Source organism: Marmota marmota, unplaced genomic scaffold, assembly GCF_001458135.2.
Source record: "Marmota marmota marmota unplaced genomic scaffold, marMar, whole genome shotgun sequence".
NCBI classification, from domain to species: domain Eukaryota; kingdom Metazoa; phylum Chordata; class Mammalia; order Rodentia; family Sciuridae; genus Marmota; species Marmota marmota.
In genome coordinates this window covers 7,493,610-7,513,684 of record NW_026000185.1, presented here as the reverse complement: position 1 = coordinate 7,513,684, position 20,075 = coordinate 7,493,610, and the positions used below count along the sequence as shown (strand labels likewise).

The following is a 20,075-nucleotide window of genomic DNA, read 5'->3' as shown; positions in this document are numbered from 1 at the left end:
GCAGGGCGGCGGCGTGGCGGCCCGAGCAGGCTCTGCAGCGCCTGGTGGTGCGCGTGGACCCAGGTCCGGGTTGGCGGGCGACGAGCGGCCGGCCTGCGGCCCGCGGGCAAGGAGGGGCTGACAGAACTGTCTTCCACGGGTCCAGCCGTGCTGGAGGACACTCGTGCTGACGTCCTAATGGAGGCTCTGGGCGCCCTGGACTGTGAATGCCGCATCGAGCCGCAGCGCCGGGCCCGCAGCCTGCGGTGGAGCGGAGTGAAGCACGACCCCGGCAGAGTGAGTGGCTGGTTCTACCCTCCCAGACCATGTCCCGAGTCCTGGCCCACATTTTGCAGGTGCAGCTGTCTGGAGAGGTAGCATCTCGAAGAGGGGTGACGAAGCCTGCGTTGCCACTTTGCCAGTATGGAACCAGAACCAGCCTCTGTCCCATAATATTCTACTCCAGAAGAGGCTGGGGTCAGCCCTTAGTCCTGGGCTGGCCTTGGTCTCTGGGAGGCTTGACTCGGACTTCTGGGGAACAGCCCTGGCAGGGCTAGGCATGACTGCAGTTGCAGAACTACAGGAGTTCCCAGTGTTAGCTGGGCAGCTAGGCAGAGGCCCAGAGACTGGCCAAGTGTGGGCAGCAGTGCCCCCAATATCCCCACAGGTGGCTCCTGAGGTGTGGGCTACAGAGGAGCAGGAACTACTACTGCTGCTGCTGCTGGAGCCTGAGGAGTTTCTGCAGGGCACTGCCCAGCTGACCCAGGTGGTTTCCTTCCTTCATCCCATGGTACCAGGTTTCCCAGCCAGGGGTGCTGTTCTGCCAGCCAACATTTAGGGGAGAGGAGCACAGGTGAAACAGTAGAGGGATTGGGAGAGCACAGAGTCAGGACCAGGGTATACTGACTAGAGGACCCTGAGCTCAGGTGGAAGTGTCTAGGCAGGGCCAAGGGCTGGCTGAATTGGTCTGCAGCAGCTGACAGTGCAGCCTAGCCTCTGATGGAGTAGAAATAGTGCTCAGCTGATGTTTGGCTAGAGAATGACTAAGTTAGACCTGCTGGGTCGCAGCATCCATGATTTTAGGGATCCTGCTGTGTGCCATGCAGATGCCAGGCTGGGGTGCAGAGCTGGACCACAGGGTGCTCAGCCTCCCTGGCCCCAGGAGGCAGTGCAGCTGGTTTTTTGGAGAGGGTTGGCTGGGCAGAGGGAGTGTCTCTGGCTCTCCTGCTCTTCTTTGCCATTGGCTGTGGGCTGGTGGTCAGCGGTCCCCCACTGTCACAGTCTTCCTGTGAACAGTGTGCCATGTGTTCTTGCCTTCAGACAGAAGGCCCACCCTGTCCGGTGCCTTGGATCTCTCCTGAGAGCCCTGCCCACCCCCACCTGGCTGTCATAGGGCTGGATGCCCACCTATGGTACCATTCACCTCAAGGCCCTTAGTGGGGCTGGCTGGAGTGGGCAGGGAGAGGTAGGGGTGCCTCTGGAGGCTGCTGTCACAGCTGATTCACTGCCCTGGGGGCCCTGGCAGAGGCAGAACTCAGGAAGAAGGGGTGGGGAACTGGGGGGTCGTTGCCTCTGCTCAGGTCTTGCCAGCCCAGTGCCCAGGGGATGCAGCAGCTGCAGAATTCAGAGGTGGTCCAGGCCAAGGAGGCTGTCAGCTGGCCGGAAGTGGAGGAGGTGAGGGCCGTTTGGGCTGCGGGGTTGGCCTTGGTTCAGCATGTGGCTGCTCTCTGGCTGAGAGGTGTGACTCCCAGCATGGTCAAGGTGAGCCCACACCTTCACCATCCTTCCCAGGCTCTGGTGCTCCTTCAGCTCCGTGCAGACCTGGATGTGCTACTGGTGGCCTCCTGGCAAGAGCTGACTCAGCATGTGTGTGCCTACACCAAGGCCCTTGCCCAGCTCCCCTCTAAGTATGTACCCCTTCTCAGGGCTGGGAGGGGGACAGGACCACCAGGAGCAGGGAGCTCTGAGGGCAGAGCAGGGCTGGAAGGCTTTTTGAACTGGGGCAGGTGTGGAAGAGGCCAAGGCTCTGAAGACCCCTCTGCCCCTCCCTTTCAGGCAGTGCTGGGACTCCCAGGCCTTTTCCTTCTGCACAGCAGGTCGCTGGGCTGCAGGCCAGCAGGTGGCCAGAGATGGCTCTGGGTTGCGTGGGGTTTGGTGGAGACAGATCAGGCAGTTTAACCGGGTCAGCCCTGCTGTGGCAGATGCCATTGTCACCGCCTTCCCCTCCCCACGCCTTCTGCAGCAGGTAAGCTCCCAGGTACCCTTCCCCTCAGGTATGAGACCCAGGCCAAGGCCCCCCTGCTCACACCTTTGCTTGCCCTAGGCACTCGTGGCCTGCAGCACAGAACAGGAACGTCTGGGCCTCCTGGCTGACCTCCCTGTGGAGGCCAGCAAAGGCAGACAGTCCCGAAGGGTGGGGCCTGACCTTTCCCGTCGCATCTGCCTGTTCCTGACCACCACCAGCCCTGACCTGCTACTGGACCTGGGCTCCTGACCACACTTGCCGGCCTCTTCTGTCCACCAGCAGGACAGCAACAGCCCACAGGAGGACTGATCAGACCTCCTGAGAGTGGGAGGGGGACAACCACACTTACTAAGCCTGGGGTGGACTCCATCTTTGGCTGGTCAGACTTGAGGTTGGGGGGGAGGAGGGGGAAGACAGATGCTCTGAAATCAGCAGAAGAGCAGGGAGGCAGAGGCCTGAGGAGGACAGGGGTTCGTGTTCCCTCTGCCCTGAATGCTCTGGCCACAGGACAGCGTGGCAGCAAGACTGTGCCCAGCTGGGCAGCCAGGAGGACTGCAGGGCAGCACCCCAGAGGGTGCTCCCTGGGGGAGCAGCAGCCTGCCCCCCGACGTAGCAGACCATCAGGAGGAAAGCAGACACCGGGCAGCCCAGGCCTGGCAGAGTCTTTAATCTCAGAGCTGTGTAAGACATAAATCCCACATTTGTCACAGTCATTGGGGTCTGTGTGACGGGAACGGCAGTGGACGACATGCAGAGTGAGCTAGAAGAAGAGCAGGGACCCAGGGCCAGGAAGCGCCAGCTCACCAAGCCCTGTCTCCCCAGGCAGCAGACACCTGCCACCCCAGGATGGCCCAGCAGTACTTGGCCATTCCTGGGACAGTTGGAGGACTGGTGTGGCTGCCCCCCCCCAACCAGTCAAGGAGAGTGGACTCAGTGGCCAGTGGCTCTGGATCCCCTACAGAAGGGACTGTTCTGGCCTTAGGACAGATAGGACAGCCCCCATCAGACCTTGGTCCACCTCTTCTGCCCTGCAGGGTGGCAAGGAGGGAGGAACAGAGTGGCCTTCCCAGCCCAAGAAGGCAGTTTTTGTCAGAAAACAAGTCAGGTCCGTCGGCACCTCTTCCTTCGGCAGGGCCTGGCCTCTAGGCTGGGGGTACCAGGTGGGGACGCTGGGGGCTTGCGCCGACTGCAGTTCATGCTCAAGACCCAGCCCAACTTGTCACGCAGCACCTGCTTGAGACCAGGTGGCAGGGGCAGGCCCTCAAGGGTGTCCCCTGAGTCAGGGCGCAACTGGCGCAGGCGGGAGCAGCACAGGTACTGCAGGGAGGTGGCGGTGGCACAGGCACGGATCACCTTCATGCTGCTTCTGGCCGCTGTGGAGCACACCATTGGGTAGAACCTCCTGTTCCTCAGTCTGGTGGCTGCCACTCCTGCAGGGAGAAGCAGCTGAGCCTGGGCCAGCAGAGGACCTAGAAGGTGCTGTGCCAGTCTCAGCCGCACATCTGCCAACTTGGCTGAGTGAGTCAGTCCTGTGGCTCTGGCCCAAGTAATTCCAACATGGCCTCTCCCTGTCCCTCCCTCTGGGGACTTGGGGCCTCAGGTCCCAGGCAACCTGGGCCCACCAAGATTATAGCTGTGGTAGCTGTACCCTGTAGATGCCTGTCTGTTCAGGGTCAGGCTGGGGACCCTCACCTATGCATTTCCTGTTCTTAAAGAAAGTCAGCGTCCCGTGCCAGGCATCCAGGTGCACACCAATGATGGAGCCTTGGCCAAACCGTGATGAGAAGCTGGTCTTGTCACCCTTATGGTGGAGGAGCCCTGGGGGCACCAGGTGAGGGTGAGCCCAGGAGCCATGTGCTACCCTCCCCGCCTGACCCTCCCCACCACTGGACCACACGAACCCGTGTAGGAGAGGCCCCAGCTGTCCTCGTCCCTGCCAAGCAGGCTGCAGAAGGTGTGATGGTACTTGTCCAGGTCCACGTCTGACGTCCCAATGCCCACCATCTGCCAAAGTGGGGCTGGGGAGTGTGTGCCTGGGGCGGAGGCCTACAGCGCTGCCCCAGGCCACCAGCCACTTACCATATCAGTGCCATAGACAGGTGAGGTCATCTTAATTTCCCAAAAGTGTTGGCCATCCCCCAGCTCCTTGGTGCCCCGGATGGCTGCGGTACCACAGCTATACTCCATATGGAAGCTGACCTTGCGGTTGTCACAGCTTAGCAGGGCAGCTGAGGACTTATTCAGGTCATCCCAGACCCAGTCAAAGTCTGTAAAACGGGGGGCCAGGTTTGTCCCTGCGCCTCCCAGGAGGGCCTGCCCCACCATCCCCTGCAGGACACTCACACTCATCCTCTTCTCCACAGCGGCAGTCCTTGCCACGGTGCGTGGTATGTGGGCTGCTGCAGAAGGGGGCCTCGCTCTGGCTCTCACAGTCACAGAAGGACTCCCCTGTCACAGGCACAGCACTGGGGATGGATGGTGGCAGGGACGAGGACTCAGGGTCAGAATCGGAGTCACTGTGCTGGAGAGAAAGGCAGCCTGTTCCCACCTGCCTGCTGCCCCAGCCCTACCAGCCCACCAAGTGCTCAGCACAGACGTGGGGACTGGCACAGCCCGACACCCCCACTTCTGCACAGGCTTTCTGGAGACCAGCCACCAGTACTACTCTCCAGCCTTCTCCAGGCATCTTCTGGGTCTCAGATGAGCTGCAGATCTGGACCCAACAAGATCTGACAGAGACCACCTGGGTCTCCCAGACAACAGTCAGGCTCCTCGGCATGGGGCCTTACCCTGTACTGGGTTGTGGTCCTCTGGTCACCAATGTGTGGGGCAGACCCTCAAGAGGCCCAGTGGACTCATGCTGCCACTTAAAGCTTATACTGTAGGAAGACTTAATCAGGACCCTGTCACCACCTTTAAGGGCCACAGTCCTGAGGCTCTGTGTCCTGGGGGCCTTATTGGCCCCGTGGTCCATCATCAGGGCCGAACTCCTCAAGTTCCTCTCCTGGAAAATCAGCCATAGAAGTCTCTGTGAACCAAGCTGCATCCCATTGATGCCACACAAGCCCTCCTGCCCAGAGGCCAGAAAGGTGTGGACAGCCTCTGTCAGTCTGAGTGGCCTCCACCTGCTCTCTGGGCTCTGCTCTGGCCTTCCTGCCACAGACCTGCAGAGCAGCCCAGGGAACCCTCTACCATAAGCTACCTTAGCCACACCATGGGGTCCTACTGCCTTGTGCATTAAGGCCAGTCTCTGCCCAAACCCACAAGCCCCACCAGCCCCCTGTCACATGTAGTCACACTGGCACCTGTGCCGTGTGCCCACTGTTCCTCCCCCGAATGAAGCAAGCATGTCCCCAGGAACACTTTTCAGGTTGCCTGCTCACCATTTCTTTCAAATTCCCTGTCCTCTTCCCTTCTTGCTCCTGCTAGACCAAGAGCTCCTCAAGGAGGGCCTGCTCCCAGGTCCTATTCCAGTTACCAGGGCCTCGGACAGTGGTGCATCACCTTTACCCACATCAGATTCAACAGGGGGAGAATGGCCAACACCCTCTGTTCACAGCCTGGGTGCTGCCTGGTATGAGGCCTGCCTCCCAGGGGAAGTCACAAGGAACCATGACAGGAAGCTCAGCTGGCCAGAGATAAACAGGACCATGAGGAGCCTCCTTCAGGGCAGCTGTCCTGCCTGGAGAAGGGTCCTGCCCCACACAAAGCAGGCCAGAGGACTGCAGCCCAGTGACATAGAAAGGGACTCCCCACATCCAGGACAGGCCTACTGAGGAGCCAGGGCATGGGGCACACTGATCCTCCCCAGGGAGGAAGCAAACCTGACCTGCTACCAGCCTCAAGAACACGAAGAAAAGATGAAGGAGGTGTGTTGTTAAGCTTGCTGAGGTGCCAGAAAGGCTCCTGTCACCTGTCTACGCACATGTGCCATAGGCCCATTAGGTGACAGAGGACAAGCAGCATGCATGTGTCACACTGCCCAGCCTCATAGCAGTAAGCTTGTGAGGCAGGGACACAGGCAGACAGATGACTCTGGGCCACGTGGTCAAAGGGAACTGGAGGCATGGCAGGAATGCAAGCAGGCCTCTCAAGTTCAGAGGCCCTGAGAAAGACTCGGGACACTGCTGGCCAGGTCAGTAAACCCATGGCTTCCAGTTCTCCTCCAAGGCCTATTGGTCCCAAAGGGCTCCAAGAAGAACCCACTCCTGCCCTGGTCACGGTTGAGCCAGAACTAATTGCAGGGCAGCTATGGCAGCAGAGTGTAGACACCAACTCCAGCCTGATTTCAGGAAGTCAACTGAGAAACCACTCCCCCAGGGTCTCCACCCTGCACCCCACCAGGTGTAATGGCCATATAGCCTGGCCCACAGGCCTAGCTATGGCAGAGATCAATACAGGCTGCTGTCAACAGTAGTGAAGAGTCTCTTCAATCTGCCCTGGCTCTCCTTGGCCTCCCTGAGCTTAGGGGAAAGGGTGTGAAGTTTGATCTTTCAGAATCACAGTTCCTTTTTATATATATGAACCCAGAACACATCTGTGCTGCAAAAGAAACATTTGAACGGATCACAGGGTTAACAGCAGCTACCTCTGGAATCTGGCCAGGCAGAGGGCAGAGAACTTCTGCCGCACAGCTAACCAGAGACCAACAGCCAGTCCCTCCACACACTTCACTTGTCAAAGGAGAGGACAGGAAAGAATCTGTCTGTTCTAAGGACAGGCTGGGCGTCCTTTACCTGGCCAAAGAGCCTTACTCAGCATGGCACCCCGCAAACATGGCCAGTGCTCTGGCCCAGGAACATCTTTTTCTTTGATTCCCCATCCTTGGAGTGGCCATGCCCACCTTGCCACAGGTACCTACCTGCCCATCAGAGTCATAGCCCCGGTTAGTGGTGCCTGCCAGGGCCACAGCCCGAGCATCAGCATCCCGGCGGGCTGCGCTCAAGACAAAATGCCATGCCCTGCTACTCCTCGGACGTCTGGCCATGCTAGAGAGGACCTGAAAGAAAAATGGTTCTGAGCCAAGGAGCCAAGCACACTAGAACAAGTCCCAGGACCCCCAAGCACATACTCCTCCACTGGAACTTCCCCACTGTCTGTCAGGCTGGGCCACAGACCCACCCAAAGGAGGGGCTCCAGGGCCTCAGATACAAAGCAGAACTCTCCACAAGCCTGTACCTGGGTCCAGAGTCTTAGCACCTTGATCAAACCAAGGCAGACGGTATGAAATGCCACCCAGACACCCATGATTCTGACGGCACCTCTCAGTCCACATAGGCACAGAGGCCCCAGGCCTCTCACAGCAGACTTGCTCCTCCTCCACACGGTCCAGCTAGACAAGTGGAGTCCCCGACCTCGGGTTCCTCATGCCAGAAACACAGCAGTCATCCACCCTGACACTCCCCCTTCCTGCCACACCTGGGGAGTCCTCGCTCACGGGGGACCACAGGCTCCGCACAGCTCCTCTGCTCAGCTCCTCCCGCTCCACACACTACAGTCATGGGCTTTCCAGTACCATTTTAAGTCTGCTCAGGGCTTGCCATTGTTCTGGGGGTGAAATGCAAGCCTCTACGAGGGCTAGTTCTACTGGCTGCCTCGCTCCAGTGGCCGGCTCTGCCCTGCTTTTGGTCGGATCCCCCCATGTCCCCAGCTCCACTTTCAACCCTAGGCTGCCGCCTGGACTGCCCCACCTCGTCTGGCCCCTCGGTTTGCGCTGCTCAGGAGCGCAGAACACAGCCGCGCGGTGCACGCCGAATGAATGGTCCAGGTGCCCGGGACCAGGCGGAGGGCGCTGTCACGCCCACGGCCCGCGGCCTCCAAGCTGCAGCAGGCAGGGCCCACCCGCGGTCCCAGCCCAGCCTCCCGCGTGCCGCCCCGGGGGACAAATGGCGGCGGGCCCGACCGCCCGCAAGGTCAGCATGCTGCCGCCGGGGGCCGCGCAGGCCGGACGCCGCTCACCTGCAGCCGCCACAGCCGCGCTTCGCAGGCTGTGACCCACTTTCGTCTCCGACCGGGACGTAAACAATCCCCGCCCCCGCGCTGCATTGGCCGGGCGGCTAGGCGGCCGCTCCAGTCTGGCGCTTCGCGCGGGGGCGGGCCTCTCGGGACATGGCTATTGCCAAGAGGTTGTAAGGCCCGTCAATCCCGTTCCGATCTTCCAATTGGTCACAGCTTGAGCTGTCATACCTGAGACCCTCATTCCCATTGGACGTGGACACGGAAGTAGGTCCAGATCCGTTACGTCATCTGAGCCGGAACCTAAGGGCAATGCTCCGAAACTCCTTGGACGACTTGATTGGCTGAAGGAAGCGAGACCAGGCCTATCAAAAGGAGCCGAGGGTGAGCTGTCGTCTCCCATTGGCTCAAAGGCTCCTTACTCTGGCTGTTGGCGAACGGGCCGCGGAAGGAAACGGAAGGAACCCGAGGTCTCAGTTGACGGTGCTATGGAGGCTACTGGTGAACTTGCGGGCGAGGACCCCAGTGCGGGCCTGGGTGAGCGTGCGGGGCGAGCTTGTACCACCAAGGAGTGCCCCGCCTGCCTCCCGCACAGGCGGTAGTCAGGGACCCTGGCGCACCGTGGCCGCCCTTGTCTACGCGGTTTCTGGCGGCACACCACAGCAGCGCGGGAAAGCGCGGCTTGGAGTCCTCTAGGCAACGCGGGTGCACGCCCGCCGGGTTGTGGCTGCTCTAGGTCCTCAGAGCCTCGGCCTTCCCTTGAGAACCGGAGGCCCGGGGCTTCCTCTCCTCACCGCGGAGAGGGGCTGTGGAGGGTGTGGAGACCGCACACGGCTGTGACCGGGGGTTTCACCTGTGTCCTGCCGCATTATCAGGGTGCTACAACTTTAGCATTTTTATCGCCCATGCACGCATACACAAGCAGGGCTGCATATGCACGCATTATAAAGTGGAGCAGCTGCATATGCGCGCATTATAAAGTGGCTCCACTTAGCGCCGGAGTGGGGGAAGGTTAGGTCTAGAGTTGGGGGGGCGGGGCGGGCTGTCCTTGCTCATGTTTCCATGGAGAGGAGCAGTGGCCCCGGTCAGAATTCAGGAAGAGGGAGTAATTTGGTGACCTTCTCTGAAGGCGCACTGAGGGCTTATTGTTCCTGGGAGTCTCGGACCTCCTGACTTCTGTTTCTCACCAGAGCCTGGGAACCTGTCTGGCGTGCGGCACATCATCCTTGTTCTCTCTGGGAAGGGGGGCGTTGGGAAGAGCACCATCTCCACAGAGCTGGCCCTGGCACTGCGCCACGAGGGCAAGAAGGTGAGGCCCCTGCCCAGGGCCAATCCAGTCGCTTCACCAGCAGCCACAGCTTACTAATACCTGCCCTGAGCTGCACAGCTTTCCCTGCTGCATGAGGGTGGACACACGTCCCCGCAGCCCCCAAGCAGGACTGGTAGGTCTGTCTGCTGTTTTGTGCCTTGCCCTCACCATCAGCCTCCTTGCAGGTAGGGATCCTGGATGTGGACCTTTGTGGCCCCAGCATTCCACGCATGCTCCAGGCACAGGGCAGGGCCGTGCACCAGTGTGACAGTGGCTGGGTGCCTGTCTTTGTGGATCAGGAGCAGAGCATCTCCCTCATGTCTGTGGGCTTCCTGCTGGAGAGGCCAGACGAAGCCGTGGTGTGGAGAGGTCCCAAGAAGAGTGGTAATGACCCAGCAGGGCCATGGCTGGCAGCCTTCTGTTCTCTCCCAGCTGACCCCTTAGTGCTGAGAGTTGAAAAGCAGCAGGGCTGACGTCCTTGCTCTTGCTTAGCCACTGTTTTTGAATGAAACCAAAATCCAGCTTTGGCCTCCATCTTGGAGACTCAGCTTCTCCCAGAGATACTCCTGCTGCACATGGCCAAGCAGGCAGGCACGCTCCAGGGGGCACGAGATGAGACCCAAGGTCAAGGGCATGGCTCTGGTGGGTGGTATCTCCATCTCCCAGTTGGGAGGTAAGAGGTCTGCTCAGACTGTATTCACACTGCAGGTGCCTGAGGCCACCCAGTGTGGAGATGGCATTGGGACTGGGCCCTGCTTCCTCTAGACTGATTGCAGGGGAGGCTTCCAGGAATTAGCTACAAGCACAGAGCAGGGGCTGCTCCTGTTGGCCATCTCGTCAGGCTTGAGAGCCCGGGTGCAGATACCCTCAGCTTGCCCTGAGCTCAGGCCTTCGTGGGGTCAGCTGCCAGCCCCGTGGGGTTGGAGTTTGGGATGAGTTTGGGTGTGGAAGGTAGCACAAGAGCTTGGGAGAAAGGAGTGCTTGTGGGTGCAGGGGCAGCCTCCACCTTCCTGTTACCCTGCGAGTTCCCCACTTGTGATTGGAGCTCTGCCTCAAGCTGCAGTGGCCCCAGGGCATCCAAAGCCTGTCTGATGGAGGCTGATGAAGCCCTGGGCTAGGCAGTGAAGTCCCATCTGTCTGGGCTCACTCTTTCCTTGGGTCCCTGGTCCTCATGGCACAGGCTTGCTTACCCCACCCCGGGTCTCTGCAGCACTGATAAAGCAGTTTGTGTCTGATGTGGCCTGGGGAGAGCTGGACTACCTAGTTGTGGACACACCCCCCGGCACCTCTGATGAGCACATGGCCGCCGTGGAAGCCCTGCGCCCTTACAGGCCCCTGGGGGCCCTCGTGGTCACCACACCGCAGGTACCACCACGGCCCTATCCTATGCCCTCCCCACTAGGCTGGGTATTTTTTCTGCTGACAACACCCTTATGAGACTGAATTAGTGGCAGACTGGCCTAGTGGTCTCTCCTGATTTCCAGGCAGTGTCTGTTGGGGATGTGAGGCGGGAGCTGACCTTCTGCAGGAAGACAGGGCTGCAGGTTATGGGGGTCGTGGAGAACATGAGTGGCTTCGCCTGCCCACACTGTGCCGTGAGTCCTGGGACATGTTAGGGCTCTTACAGGGGGGTGGGCACCAGGGCACGTGCAGGTCAAGTGGGGCTTTGAGGAAGTGGAGGATGCTGTCACCACTCAGGCCTACTCCGAAACCCTGCTCTAGGTCTCCCTGGCCTTCAGCATGGTAAGCGAGTGACAGTGGGCCCCATGTGGCTCTTGTCTCCTAGGAGTGCACCAACATTTTCTCCAGAGGTGGCGGGGAGGAGCTGGCTCGGCTTGCCGGAGTTCCCTTCTTAGGTGAGTATTGAAGGCAGGCACCGGAGACCTGACTCCCCCTTCCTGTGGGTGCGTCTGTCTGTGCTTGAGTGCCAGGGAGGGAGAGCAACAGGCATCATGACCTCGTCTTCCAGAGTAAAGCGCTGGTGCTCTTGATTGTCTCCAGCAAGACAGGACAGCTGCCCTCCACCTGGCTCCTGCTGGGGACACTGACGTCCCCACTGCTTGTCCCATGTTCGTTGGGCAATCATGAGAGGCAGGACATCCTGCTGGGAGGGCAACAGCATGGCCCACATGTGGGCACAATGCCTGACGGCACCTCTCCATCCTATAGGCTCTGTGCCCCTGGATCCTGAGCTCAGCAGGAGCCTGGAAGAGGGCCGCGACTTCATCCAGGAGTTCCCCAAGAGCCCCGCGTTTCCTGCACTCGCCTCCATAGCCCGGGAAGTTCTAAATGCCACACCTGCTCTGCTCTCCTGACAGGCAGCCCCATGGCCGCCTGATGCTGCCAAGGGCTGTCCTCATAGCAGAGATCTGGGTGTGGGTGTGGTTCCTGTGACCTGTGCTCTGTGGACACCTGCCTGGCCCTGCCCTTGGAGATGTCTCTGTGGCATTCCAAGTGGGGCTTATGGCTGGGGTTCCACCTAATGGCCTGTGGCTGACACTGGCACAGGTCCTGGCGTTGTGGGACAGTGGTCCCAGCTCTGGTCACCTGCCCCCTGGAGGGATAGGCTGCTGCACACAGCCAAGATCCACCCTGTTCCCAGGCTTGCCCAGGACTTCACCTTCCTCAGGCAGCTGTTAATGGGGAGCCTTTGTAAGGTGGTGTACTGGCCTCAGGCGTGTACAGTGACTTTAGAAGAACCTACTATTAAATGGCCTGGTCAGCAGACGCCTTGGATGTTTCTGTCCTTAGTGGTGACAGCTTTTGCTCTCTCAAGCCTAGGGCTGGACCAGCCACAGTTCCCTTGTTCCAGGCCCCTGGAGACTTGGGTGAGACATGTCTGCGTGTTGTTTTGGGAGAGTTTGGCAAGATTTTGTGCTGTCGGAAACCTGAGGGGACATGTAGCCCTGATAGAGCGGCACACCCCAGGCCAAGGCAGAGCCGAGGCCAGAGAACTTGGGGTCAGTTGGAGCTGAAGGGGCCTTTTCTCTCTCTGGTGAGACCAGGAGAACCCTGTGTGGGAAGCAGAGTGGCAGCATGAGCGTGTTCCTTCCAGGGAAGCTCACTGCTCCCAGAGGGGAGACTGGCAGAGCTGGGGAGCACCAGGTGTGCCCCCATCTCCTCACTGGCTCTCTGTCAGTATGCGCTGCAGGGCCGCAACCACTACCACAGCTGTGTCTGGCTGCCAGGGACCAGGACACCTGAGAATACACTCCTTGGTCACAACACGATGCCCAAGATGGAGGGACATTTTGCTGAGGTTTCCAGAGGACCTGAGTCAGTGCCTATGGTTCCTCAGGTGGGGAAGGTGTCCTGGGGCCAAGGAGCAGCTGTGAAGGCGCAGCAGAGTCTGGGCCAGTGCCAGAGAATGACACAGGGCACAGAGGACTGAGGTGGTAGCTCCCGGGATGGGCAGAGCTGGGACAGGACTGGATGGGAGACCACAGCCACCTCCCCTTCCCCAGGGTTAGCTCTTGAGGTCACACGGTGTGTCTGCTAGTTCACTTTAATTGTTGGCAGCTGGGACACTGCTGTGCTCCACCTTCTGGTCAGGCTCTTGGGAACATACAAGCTTGCGCCCACCCAAGCATCCTGAGCTGCCAGGACTGCTAGCCCCAGTGAATGAGCAGCCCAGGAGCTGAGGACAGTGAATGGGCAGGGCAAGCTGGGCAGGGGTGCCAAGCCAGGAGCCCTGGCTCAGCAGTGTGCAAAGTGGTCCTCGCCAACATCCCTCAGGTCGAGGCCCGAGACGTTGGCAGGGCTGGCACAGGTGATGTTGTTGTAAGTGTACCCGGGCTGGCAGTCGTCACCCTCACAGACAGCCTGGACAGAGCGGGGCACAACACTGGGGTTCTGCAGGGCAAAGTCCCTTAGTGCCCGGAGTGGGCAGCGACAGTCCCAGGGATTGCCCTCAAGCCACAGGCGCTCCAGGCCTGGAGGCTGTGGCAGGAAGGTCTGCAGGGAGTTGTTCCTGAGACTGAGGTAGCGCAGCTGGCCCAGTGTGGAGAAGAGGCCCTCAGGCAGCACTTCCAGGCGATTGTGAGAGAGGTCCAGCCAGAAGGCCCGCTGCAGGGGCCACAGGAGGTCTGCAGGCAGGGCTGATAGCTGGTTGCCGGAGAGCAGCAGGTACTCCAGCTGGCTGAGGCCCTGGAAGAGCCCCCCGGGCAGGTGTGAGAGCTGGTTGGAGGTAAGATCCAGCTCCTGGAGCGAGTGCAGCCCTCCCAGGCTCCGCTCCTCGAGGCTGGAGATGCCACTGTGCTTGAGGAAGAGCCTGCGCAGCCCTGATAGGCCTGCGAAGGTCTGGGGGCCCAGACGGCCCAGGCAGCTGCCCTCCAGGTGAAGGCTGTGCAGTGTGGCCAGGCCCCGGAACACCTGTCCTGAGAGGGTCCGCAGGCAGTTGCCAGAGAGGTTCACAACAGCCACGTTGAAGAGGCCGAGGAAGGCACCCGCCTTGACCTCCTGGATCTGGTTGTCGTTGAGCGTGAGCACCTCCAGCTGCCCTAGGCCCTCAAATGTCTTCTCTGCCAGCTGCCGGATGCGGTTGTGCCCCAGCTGCAGCTCTTCCAGGAAGTGCAGGTCCTTGAAGGTGCGAGGCCGAAGGCTGCCAATGGCATTGTGTGCCAGGCGCAGCACGTGCAGGCCCAGCAGGCCAGGGAAGGCGTCCTCTGGGAGGCTGGCCACACGGTTGTGCGACAGATCCAGCCAGCGCAGCGCCCTCATGCCCAAGAAGGCTCCAGGGGCCAGGGCTGTGATGAGGTTGCGGTCCAGGTGGAGCTTTTGCAGCCGGGGCAGCTTCACGAAGACGCTGGCCTTTATGCTGCGCAGTGCGTTCCTGCTCAGATCCAGCTCCCGCAGCTCTCCCAGGCCGCAGAAGAGCGCCGGCTGCAGGTAGGCCAGCTTGTTGCCAGCCAGCACCAGCTCACGGAGGCTGCCCAGGCCCTGGAACACCGTGTCAGGCAGCACAACCAGGCTGTTCCAGCCGAGGTTGAGGTCCCAGAGATGCGGGAGGCCCTGGAAGAGGCCCTCCTCCAGCCTGCCGAGCAGGTTGTTGCCGAGGCTGAGCGAGGCCAGGCTGCGTGTGTGCACGAACGAGCCAGCTGCCAGGCTCCGCAGCTGGTTCCTCTCCAGGTGAAGGTGGTACAGGTTCTGCAGGCCCAGGAGCGTCTGTGGCTCCAGGCCACTCAGACGGTTGCCCTGCAGGTTGAGGAAGTCCAGGTTGGACAGGTTCTGGAAGGCCGCTGGGGGGATGGAAGAGAGGTTGTTGCCATCAAGCCACAGGGCCCTGGTGCCATCTGGGATACCGATGGGCAGGTGCGTGAGGTTCCTCGAGCTGCAGAAAACGTTGAGCTCCCCCGTGTCGTCCTCATAGCTGCAGATGCAGATGGCCGGGCACTGTGGGCCCTCGGTGTCTGCCAGCACTCTGGGCTCTGCTCCACCCAGGCCACAGGGGCCCAGTGCTGTCCAGGAGACCAGCAGTGCCACCAGGGCTGGGCCTCCTGTGGGGAGAGGGGATCTGGCAGGGTCCCCCAGAGGTGAACAAGACCCCAAACTTGCTCAGACCTCAGCTATAGCAAGAGGAGGGTCATACTTATAAACTGAGACATGGTCACCCCACTTAAATACCAATCAGAGACTAGCTGGTGGCCAAGCTGGCTCAGGAGCTGACTGCACTTGCCACCCAGGAGGCCGGCAGGTGGCAGTCCCTGACTCAGCTCCCCAGCTTCTCCCAGGCCTCATGGGCATAGCCCCTCGAGCCGTGTGGCATCCATGTCCCTGAGGCATGTGCTTGAGCAGAGCCAGGCTGCCACACTGGCCCAGAAGAAGGTAGAAGAAGCCATCAGCCAGGATCTGACTGATTTTGGAATATTCTGGAGATGACCCAGACGGGGTGTCTACTTGTTGCCCTCTGTGGCTCGACAGTGAGCCAGATACCCCTACATGAGGCCCCGAATTAGGGGGCACTGCCCACCTGTTCCCCAGTTTGTACAGCCTGCATGTGGGCCTTTACCCACATTGACAGCAGGACACAGGCCTCACAGCAGAGGGGGACCCAGACTGTCCACTACCCAGGCATCAGGCCCCACTGGGCCAGATAGCAGCCTCCCCAACAAGAGTACCCAAAATCTCCTACTGGGTCCCTCCTGTCCCTGCCCTGAGAGCTCCAGGTCCCAGGTGGGGTCAGAGGCAGCACATCAGACCCCCACCTCTTGCTCCTCTGCTGTGATGAGGAAGAGGTGGCCTAAGGTGGTCCCAAGTGCCGGCTTGCTGGGGGGCTAGTCCAGGTACCCCACAGAGACAGGCAAGGAGCAAGGCAGTCTCCCACCCACCCAGAGCCAGGACCAGAGAAGAACGGAGGCTGAGAGGGCAGTGGGCTCTGGTGGGTGGAGGGTCCCAGGCAAACCCCCCATTTGGGGGTGTGAGGAGACCTAGTTCCGTTCCTGCACCACTGTGCTGGAGCTGAGCGCCATCCCTTCCAGGCCCATCTGTGCTCCCCTCCCACTCCTGAAAGTCCCCACAAGCCCTCCCAGACCTGAGCCCTGCACTCTCCCTGTGGCTGCCCCACAGGGAAAGTGGCTGGGGGTCACCAGCTGGCTCTCCCCAGAGCAAGTGGCAGGGGACGCTGGGTGCCTCACCTTCCCTGCAGGCCATCCCGCGTGAGAGCAGGCTGCAGCAGGCAGTGAGCAAGGACAGTCTGCTGGGCCGGCTGCCCCTGCCCTGTGTTTCCCCACGGCAGGGACAGCCCGCCAGCCAGCCCTGCCCCAGCCCCTTTAACCCCCTCATGCCGGGCAGCCAGTGTTAGTCCAGATCCCCTGGGTCAGAGAGTGCAGGGAAGTGGCTGGGGCCTTGTCCACCCTGAGGCCTCCTTCAGGATCTGAGGTGGGCTGTGGTGCTGCTCTGGGGGCCATCAGGTCCATTGTGTGCCCCCCACAGGTGGGATGCGCCCAGAGGTGGGGGCAGGGACACCCTGACAGCAGCCTTTGAAGGGCTGGTGCTCAAGACACGCCTGGGGGACCCAATGCCTAGCTCCTGACACTAGCTCCTGATACAAGCATGGGCCCTTGGGCAGCTCCTGGGGCACCAGGGACCCCAGGGTCCCCTGACTCTGCCTGACTGTGTTGGGTTAAACCAGTGCCACCTCATTTCCCACTGCCCCGCCCAGCTGCCCAGCATGCTGCCTGCCCTGGGGTCTCCTAACAGCCTGAGTGGGCCTTTGACTGCCTTGCTCCTTGCCTGCCACATTGCATTCGCATTCCAGGCCCAGGGGCTGTTTGGGGTCCAGGCCCACCCTCAGCCCCACCTGTGACCTCAAGGTCAGCTAATGTCTGACCACTGCTCCTCCCCCAAAGCCTCTTCTAGGAACACCTGGCAGGGCCACTGGCCACCTTGTGTTTGCCTCCTCTGGCACTGTCCTAGGAGAGGCGGGCAGGGAAGACAGTGGGGCAGCCTGGCCTCTGAGTCAGGTCTTGTGGCCCAGCGGTCAGCCTCCACCTGCCCCCTACTTCCTGCAAGTCTCCAGTAAGGGCCTGGTCACCCCTCAGTCACCCCATTGTATGCAGACCACAGGGACGGGTACCTGGTGCCTGGCCTGCTAGAGGTCACCCCTGGGTGGTCAGGCTTTGCTCCACTCCCTGGCTTCAGGTCCCTCTTCCAGAGCCTGGTGGGTGTGGCCTGACCCACACCCCATGGCCTCCAGTAGACTCTCTTCAAGACTCTCCACCCTGCTTGGAACAGTGGGAATGAGGATGCACAGAAAGTGCCAGAAAAGGCAACACTAGGGCTGCAGAGGGGCTGCTCGGGGGGCTTAGGGCTCTCTACACACGTGCCTCCTTGTGAGGTGGGAAGAGGCCGACCAGGTCAGACAGTGGGGAGCAGGGCACTGCAGATCCTACCTGTGCTGCCCTGTCTCCAGGGATTTTCCAGTTCATTCCTCAACCTCTCTTCTGAGAAATTATAGATCCACAGGGAGAAAGTCCATGCCTGGAGCCCAGAGCGCAGTTTACACAGCCAAAGTGCGGCCTCAGCAGGCCTCTGGGGCCAGCGGCCGAGGCCTCTTCTGAGAGCCCCACCCTGGCTCCCAGGTGGATTTGGAAAGAGGAGTCAGTGTCACTGTGGTTTACTTTGGGAGAGGAGGGGCTGGGATCTTCTTGTCCACTGAAGGCCAGCTTTGTATGGTGGGGACACCCCAATCAGGATTTTGGTAGCTGGGTTAGGCCCACATCAGCCTCTCAAATTCCGCGGCCACACAGGGGTATGCATGACACACTGCTCAGCCCCTGGGCTCTGCAGAAGATGCGTACCCTGCCCCGGCATGGCCCTGCTCCTTGGCAGCCGCTCTGGGCCACTAGAGCATGTCCCTGACTTGAGATCAGGGCTGTCTTTGGCCCTCAGGTGCGTGGTGACGCTAGCATGGGCTCTGGCTTCCTCTGACATCAGAGGAAGATGCCTCGGCCTGTGTGGGATGGTTCCCAGGCAGTTCCCAGCAGTGCTTCCATGGCCAAGGGCTGTGAGTCCCGTGGGGTGCACTTGCAGGGTTCTGGGTGGTGCAGACCCAAGCACCCCCATCCTCAAAAATGCCTCCAGAGGTCTTTGTGCTTTGCTGCTGGCCAGTGAAGGGTAGCACTGTGGCTTTAATGTGCTGTATCAGTCCCCAGGGGACCCAGCGCCTTTCCAGAGGCTGGCTGGCCCTGGAAGCCGCCATGTGGGCGTGTCTGCTGGGCCATCCAAGATGTCTTTGAAAGCATGCTAGCATCTTCTCTGGCACTGTGGCTTGGCTCATGCTGGTCACCATGGTGAGAGCTCCTGGTTGTCAGGCAGCCCCAGATCTCAGGTTGAGCTCCATCCCTGCAGCCCTACAGGACACAGAGGGCTGGTTCCACAGCGTCTGTCACCAGTCTGTCAGGTCTGGGGTTTCAAGTCCTTGAACACAGACTGGACTCTGTTCTCAAGGTGTCTCAGCTGCGGTCCACCTGAGCCTTAACCGCGGTCTGCTGCCACTGTCCCCGCATGGCTCAGGTGGCTTCACTGCTCCTCCAGGACTCTAGTCACTCCCTCGGGGTTTGCATCCCTGCAGCAGCAGCCCCCTACCATGGGCCCCTCCATAGGTTCTGACTTGGGCAGGCAGGTCCTCCTTCAGGGGGTACCTTGGGCCACAGCTGGGCTGCGATCTCCCCACAGGGGATTCTGCAGTGTCTCTATTGTGACCTGTGTGTGCTCTTTAGGTTCTTTCCTGTTGTCATTACTTTGGTCCTGGGGACTGAACCCAGGGGTATTCTACCACTGAGCCACACCTCCAGCATGGCTCAGTGAAACAGGGTCTCCCTAAGTTGCTTAGACTGGCCTTAAATTTTTGAGCTTTCTGCCTCAGCCTCCAAGGTGCTGGGTCCCAGGTGTGGTTGCCGTGCTGGGCTGGTTGTTTTTGACACTTTCCGGTTATCCTTTTCCCTCCTTAACTTCATTCTCTGTCAGGCTGAAACGCTCTTCTAGAGCGTGTTGGGGTGACTTGAACATTGCTGGGCATTGCTGTCCTCCCCTGCATCTTTCCTGACATGGCTCTGTGGTGTGTGGATCCTGCGCTCAGAGCTTTTCCCAGGCAAGCGCACCAACAGCAACCCCAGCAGACGCATGGACCACATGGAGTGGCCAGTCCAGCTGCGGGACATCCCTCATGCCCAGCTCCTCCCATGGGGCATGTCCTGGAGGTCCACACGTGCTGGTCATGTGTCTGTGCTCTGTCCTTGTTGTGGCCAAGCTGTCCTCTCAACAGTGGCCTTCCAACCCATGAGCACAGTGCCTTCCCTTCACTTAGATTTTTATTTTGGTGATGCAGAGAGTCAGACCCAGGACCTCACTCATGCATGCACGCCAGCCGGGCAAGTGCTCTACCACTGAGCTACAGGCACATCCCCAGAGACTGGGTCTCACTAAGTTGCTGAGGTTGGCCTGGAACTGGGAATGCTCCTGCCTCAGCCCTGCCAGGCACTGGGATCCCAGGTGTGGGACTGCACCCAGCTCTGACTTAGATATTTAATAGCTCTCTGCTAAGTTTCAGTTTATGTAGTTTTCAGCATATGAACTGCTGTGCTCAAGTAGTTCCTAGGTATTTTACTAGTTTTCATGCTATTGTGAATGGAATTTTCTTAATTTTATTTTAGATATCTAGTATACAGAAATGAATTTGGTCAGGCATAGTGGCATAACTATAATCTCAGCTACTCGGGAGTCTGAGGCAGGGGCCCGATCACAAGTTCAAGACCCTCAGGAACTCGGTGACACCCTATCTCAAAACAAAAATGGGGGGCTGGGGCTCAGTGGTAGAGCATCCCTGGGTTCAGCCCCTCGTCCTAAAAAAGTGAATTAATCTTTTTAAATTTGTTCTTTTTAAATTTAATCTTTTTAAATTTGTGGCAGTAGAGTGTATGTGACGTATTTCACATACGTGGAGTGTAACTTGTCTGGTTAGGATCCCATTCTCGTAGCTGAATGTAATGTGGAGTCCCCTGGCCCTGGACTCAGGTAGGTGTGAGCTGATCTTTGCTGATGGCATGCCCCAGGCCTCTACTCGATGTCCTCTGGCCTTGCTGCCTGCCC

General features: G+C 59.9%; 3 protein-coding genes and 1 long non-coding RNA gene across 8 annotated transcripts in view; 1 reads left to right on the top strand and 3 right to left on the bottom strand.

Annotated features, from left to right (window-relative positions):
• Nucleotides 1–2,642, bottom strand: part of LOC125612313 — a 4,408-nt gene extending 1,766 nt beyond the window's left edge. The window contains exon 1 of the long non-coding RNA XR_007342636.1: nt 2,480–2,642. This is a non-coding gene — a long non-coding RNA (uncharacterized LOC125612313). The remainder of the gene's footprint in view (nt 1–2,479) is intronic.
• A 229-nt stretch (nt 2,643–2,871) lies between these two features.
• Spsb3 (splA/ryanodine receptor domain and SOCS box containing 3) lies at nt 2,872–8,335 on the bottom strand. Of its 4 annotated transcripts, none has more exons than XM_015490960.2 (8): nt 8,183–8,335; nt 7,086–7,223; nt 4,568–4,745; nt 4,304–4,491; nt 4,126–4,228; nt 3,917–4,042; nt 3,167–3,654; nt 2,872–3,024 (listed from the first exon to the last, which is right to left on the bottom strand). In XM_015490960.2, the coding sequence occupies exons 1-7, from the start codon at nt 8,267–8,269 to the stop codon at nt 3,326–3,328; spliced, it is 1,149 nt and encodes a 382-aa protein (XP_015346446.1). In that variant the 5' UTR covers nt 8,270–8,335; the 3' UTR covers nt 2,872–3,024; nt 3,167–3,325. The 4 variants fall into 4 exon arrangements, with proteins under 4 accessions (XP_015346446.1, XP_015346447.1, XP_048645339.1 ...); XM_015490961.2 differs by lacking the exon at nt 8,183–8,335 and adding an exon at nt 7,915–8,079; XM_048789382.1 differs by lacking the exon at nt 8,183–8,335 and adding an exon at nt 7,403–7,846.
• A 53-nt stretch (nt 8,336–8,388) lies between these two features.
• On the top strand, nt 8,389–12,215 carry Nubp2 (NUBP iron-sulfur cluster assembly factor 2, cytosolic). Of its 2 annotated transcripts, none has more exons than XM_048789390.1 (7): nt 8,389–8,716; nt 9,370–9,488; nt 9,674–9,872; nt 10,669–10,853; nt 10,973–11,083; nt 11,275–11,344; nt 11,658–12,215. In XM_048789390.1, exons 1-7 carry the CDS (start codon nt 8,668–8,670, stop codon nt 11,801–11,803), a joined length of 879 nt encoding a protein of 292 aa, XP_048645347.1. In that variant the 5' UTR covers nt 8,389–8,667; the 3' UTR covers nt 11,804–12,215. The 2 variants fall into 2 exon arrangements, with proteins under 2 accessions (XP_048645347.1, XP_015346453.1); XM_015490967.2 differs by having other exon boundaries at nt 8,438–8,716; nt 10,699–10,853.
• A 762-nt stretch (nt 12,216–12,977) lies between these two features.
• Nucleotides 12,978–17,010, bottom strand: Igfals (insulin like growth factor binding protein acid labile subunit). The gene is made up of 2 exons (XM_015490959.2): nt 16,121–17,010; nt 12,978–14,983 (listed from the first exon to the last, which is right to left on the bottom strand). Exons 1-2 carry the CDS (start codon nt 16,266–16,268, stop codon nt 13,185–13,187), a joined length of 1,947 nt encoding a protein of 648 aa, XP_015346445.2. The 5' UTR covers nt 16,269–17,010; the 3' UTR covers nt 12,978–13,184.
• Between the last annotated feature and the right edge of the window lie 3,065 nt (nt 17,011–20,075).

What these genes read in the sequence shown, in the direction of transcription:
- Spsb3 (XM_015490960.2), bottom strand. Translation starts at nt 8,269, where the DNA reads ATGCAGCGCGGGGGCGGGGATTGTTTACGTCCCGGTCGGAGACGAAAG. An exon ending in CTGTGGAGAAGAGGATGAGT is followed by an intron (nt 4,492 to 4,567) that starts GTGAGTGTCCTG and finishes CCCGTTTTACAG; the next exon opens with ACTTTGACTGGGTCTGGGAT. An exon ending in CTGTCTATGGCACTGATATG is followed by an intron (nt 4,229 to 4,303) that starts GTAAGTGGCTGG and finishes CCACTTTGGCAG; the next exon opens with ATGGTGGGCATTGGGACGTC.
- Nubp2 (XM_048789390.1), top strand. Translation starts at nt 8,668, where the DNA reads ATGGAGGCTACTGGTGAACTTGCGGGCGAGGACCCCAGTGCGGGCCTG. An exon ending in TGCGCCACGAGGGCAAGAAG is followed by an intron (nt 9,489 to 9,673) that starts GTGAGGCCCCTG and finishes GCCTCCTTGCAG; the next exon opens with GTAGGGATCCTGGATGTGGA. An exon ending in GAGAGGTCCCAAGAAGAGTG is followed by an intron (nt 9,873 to 10,668) that starts GTAATGACCCAG and finishes CTCATGGCACAG; the next exon opens with GCTTGCTTACCCCACCCCGG.
- Igfals (XM_015490959.2), bottom strand. Translation starts at nt 16,268, where the DNA reads ATGAGGGGGTTAAAGGGGCTGGGGCAGGGCTGGCTGGCGGGCTGTCCC. An exon ending in CGGGATGGCCTGCAGGGAAG is followed by an intron (nt 14,984 to 16,120) that starts GTGAGGCACCCA and finishes CTCTCCCCACAG; the next exon opens with GAGGCCCAGCCCTGGTGGCA.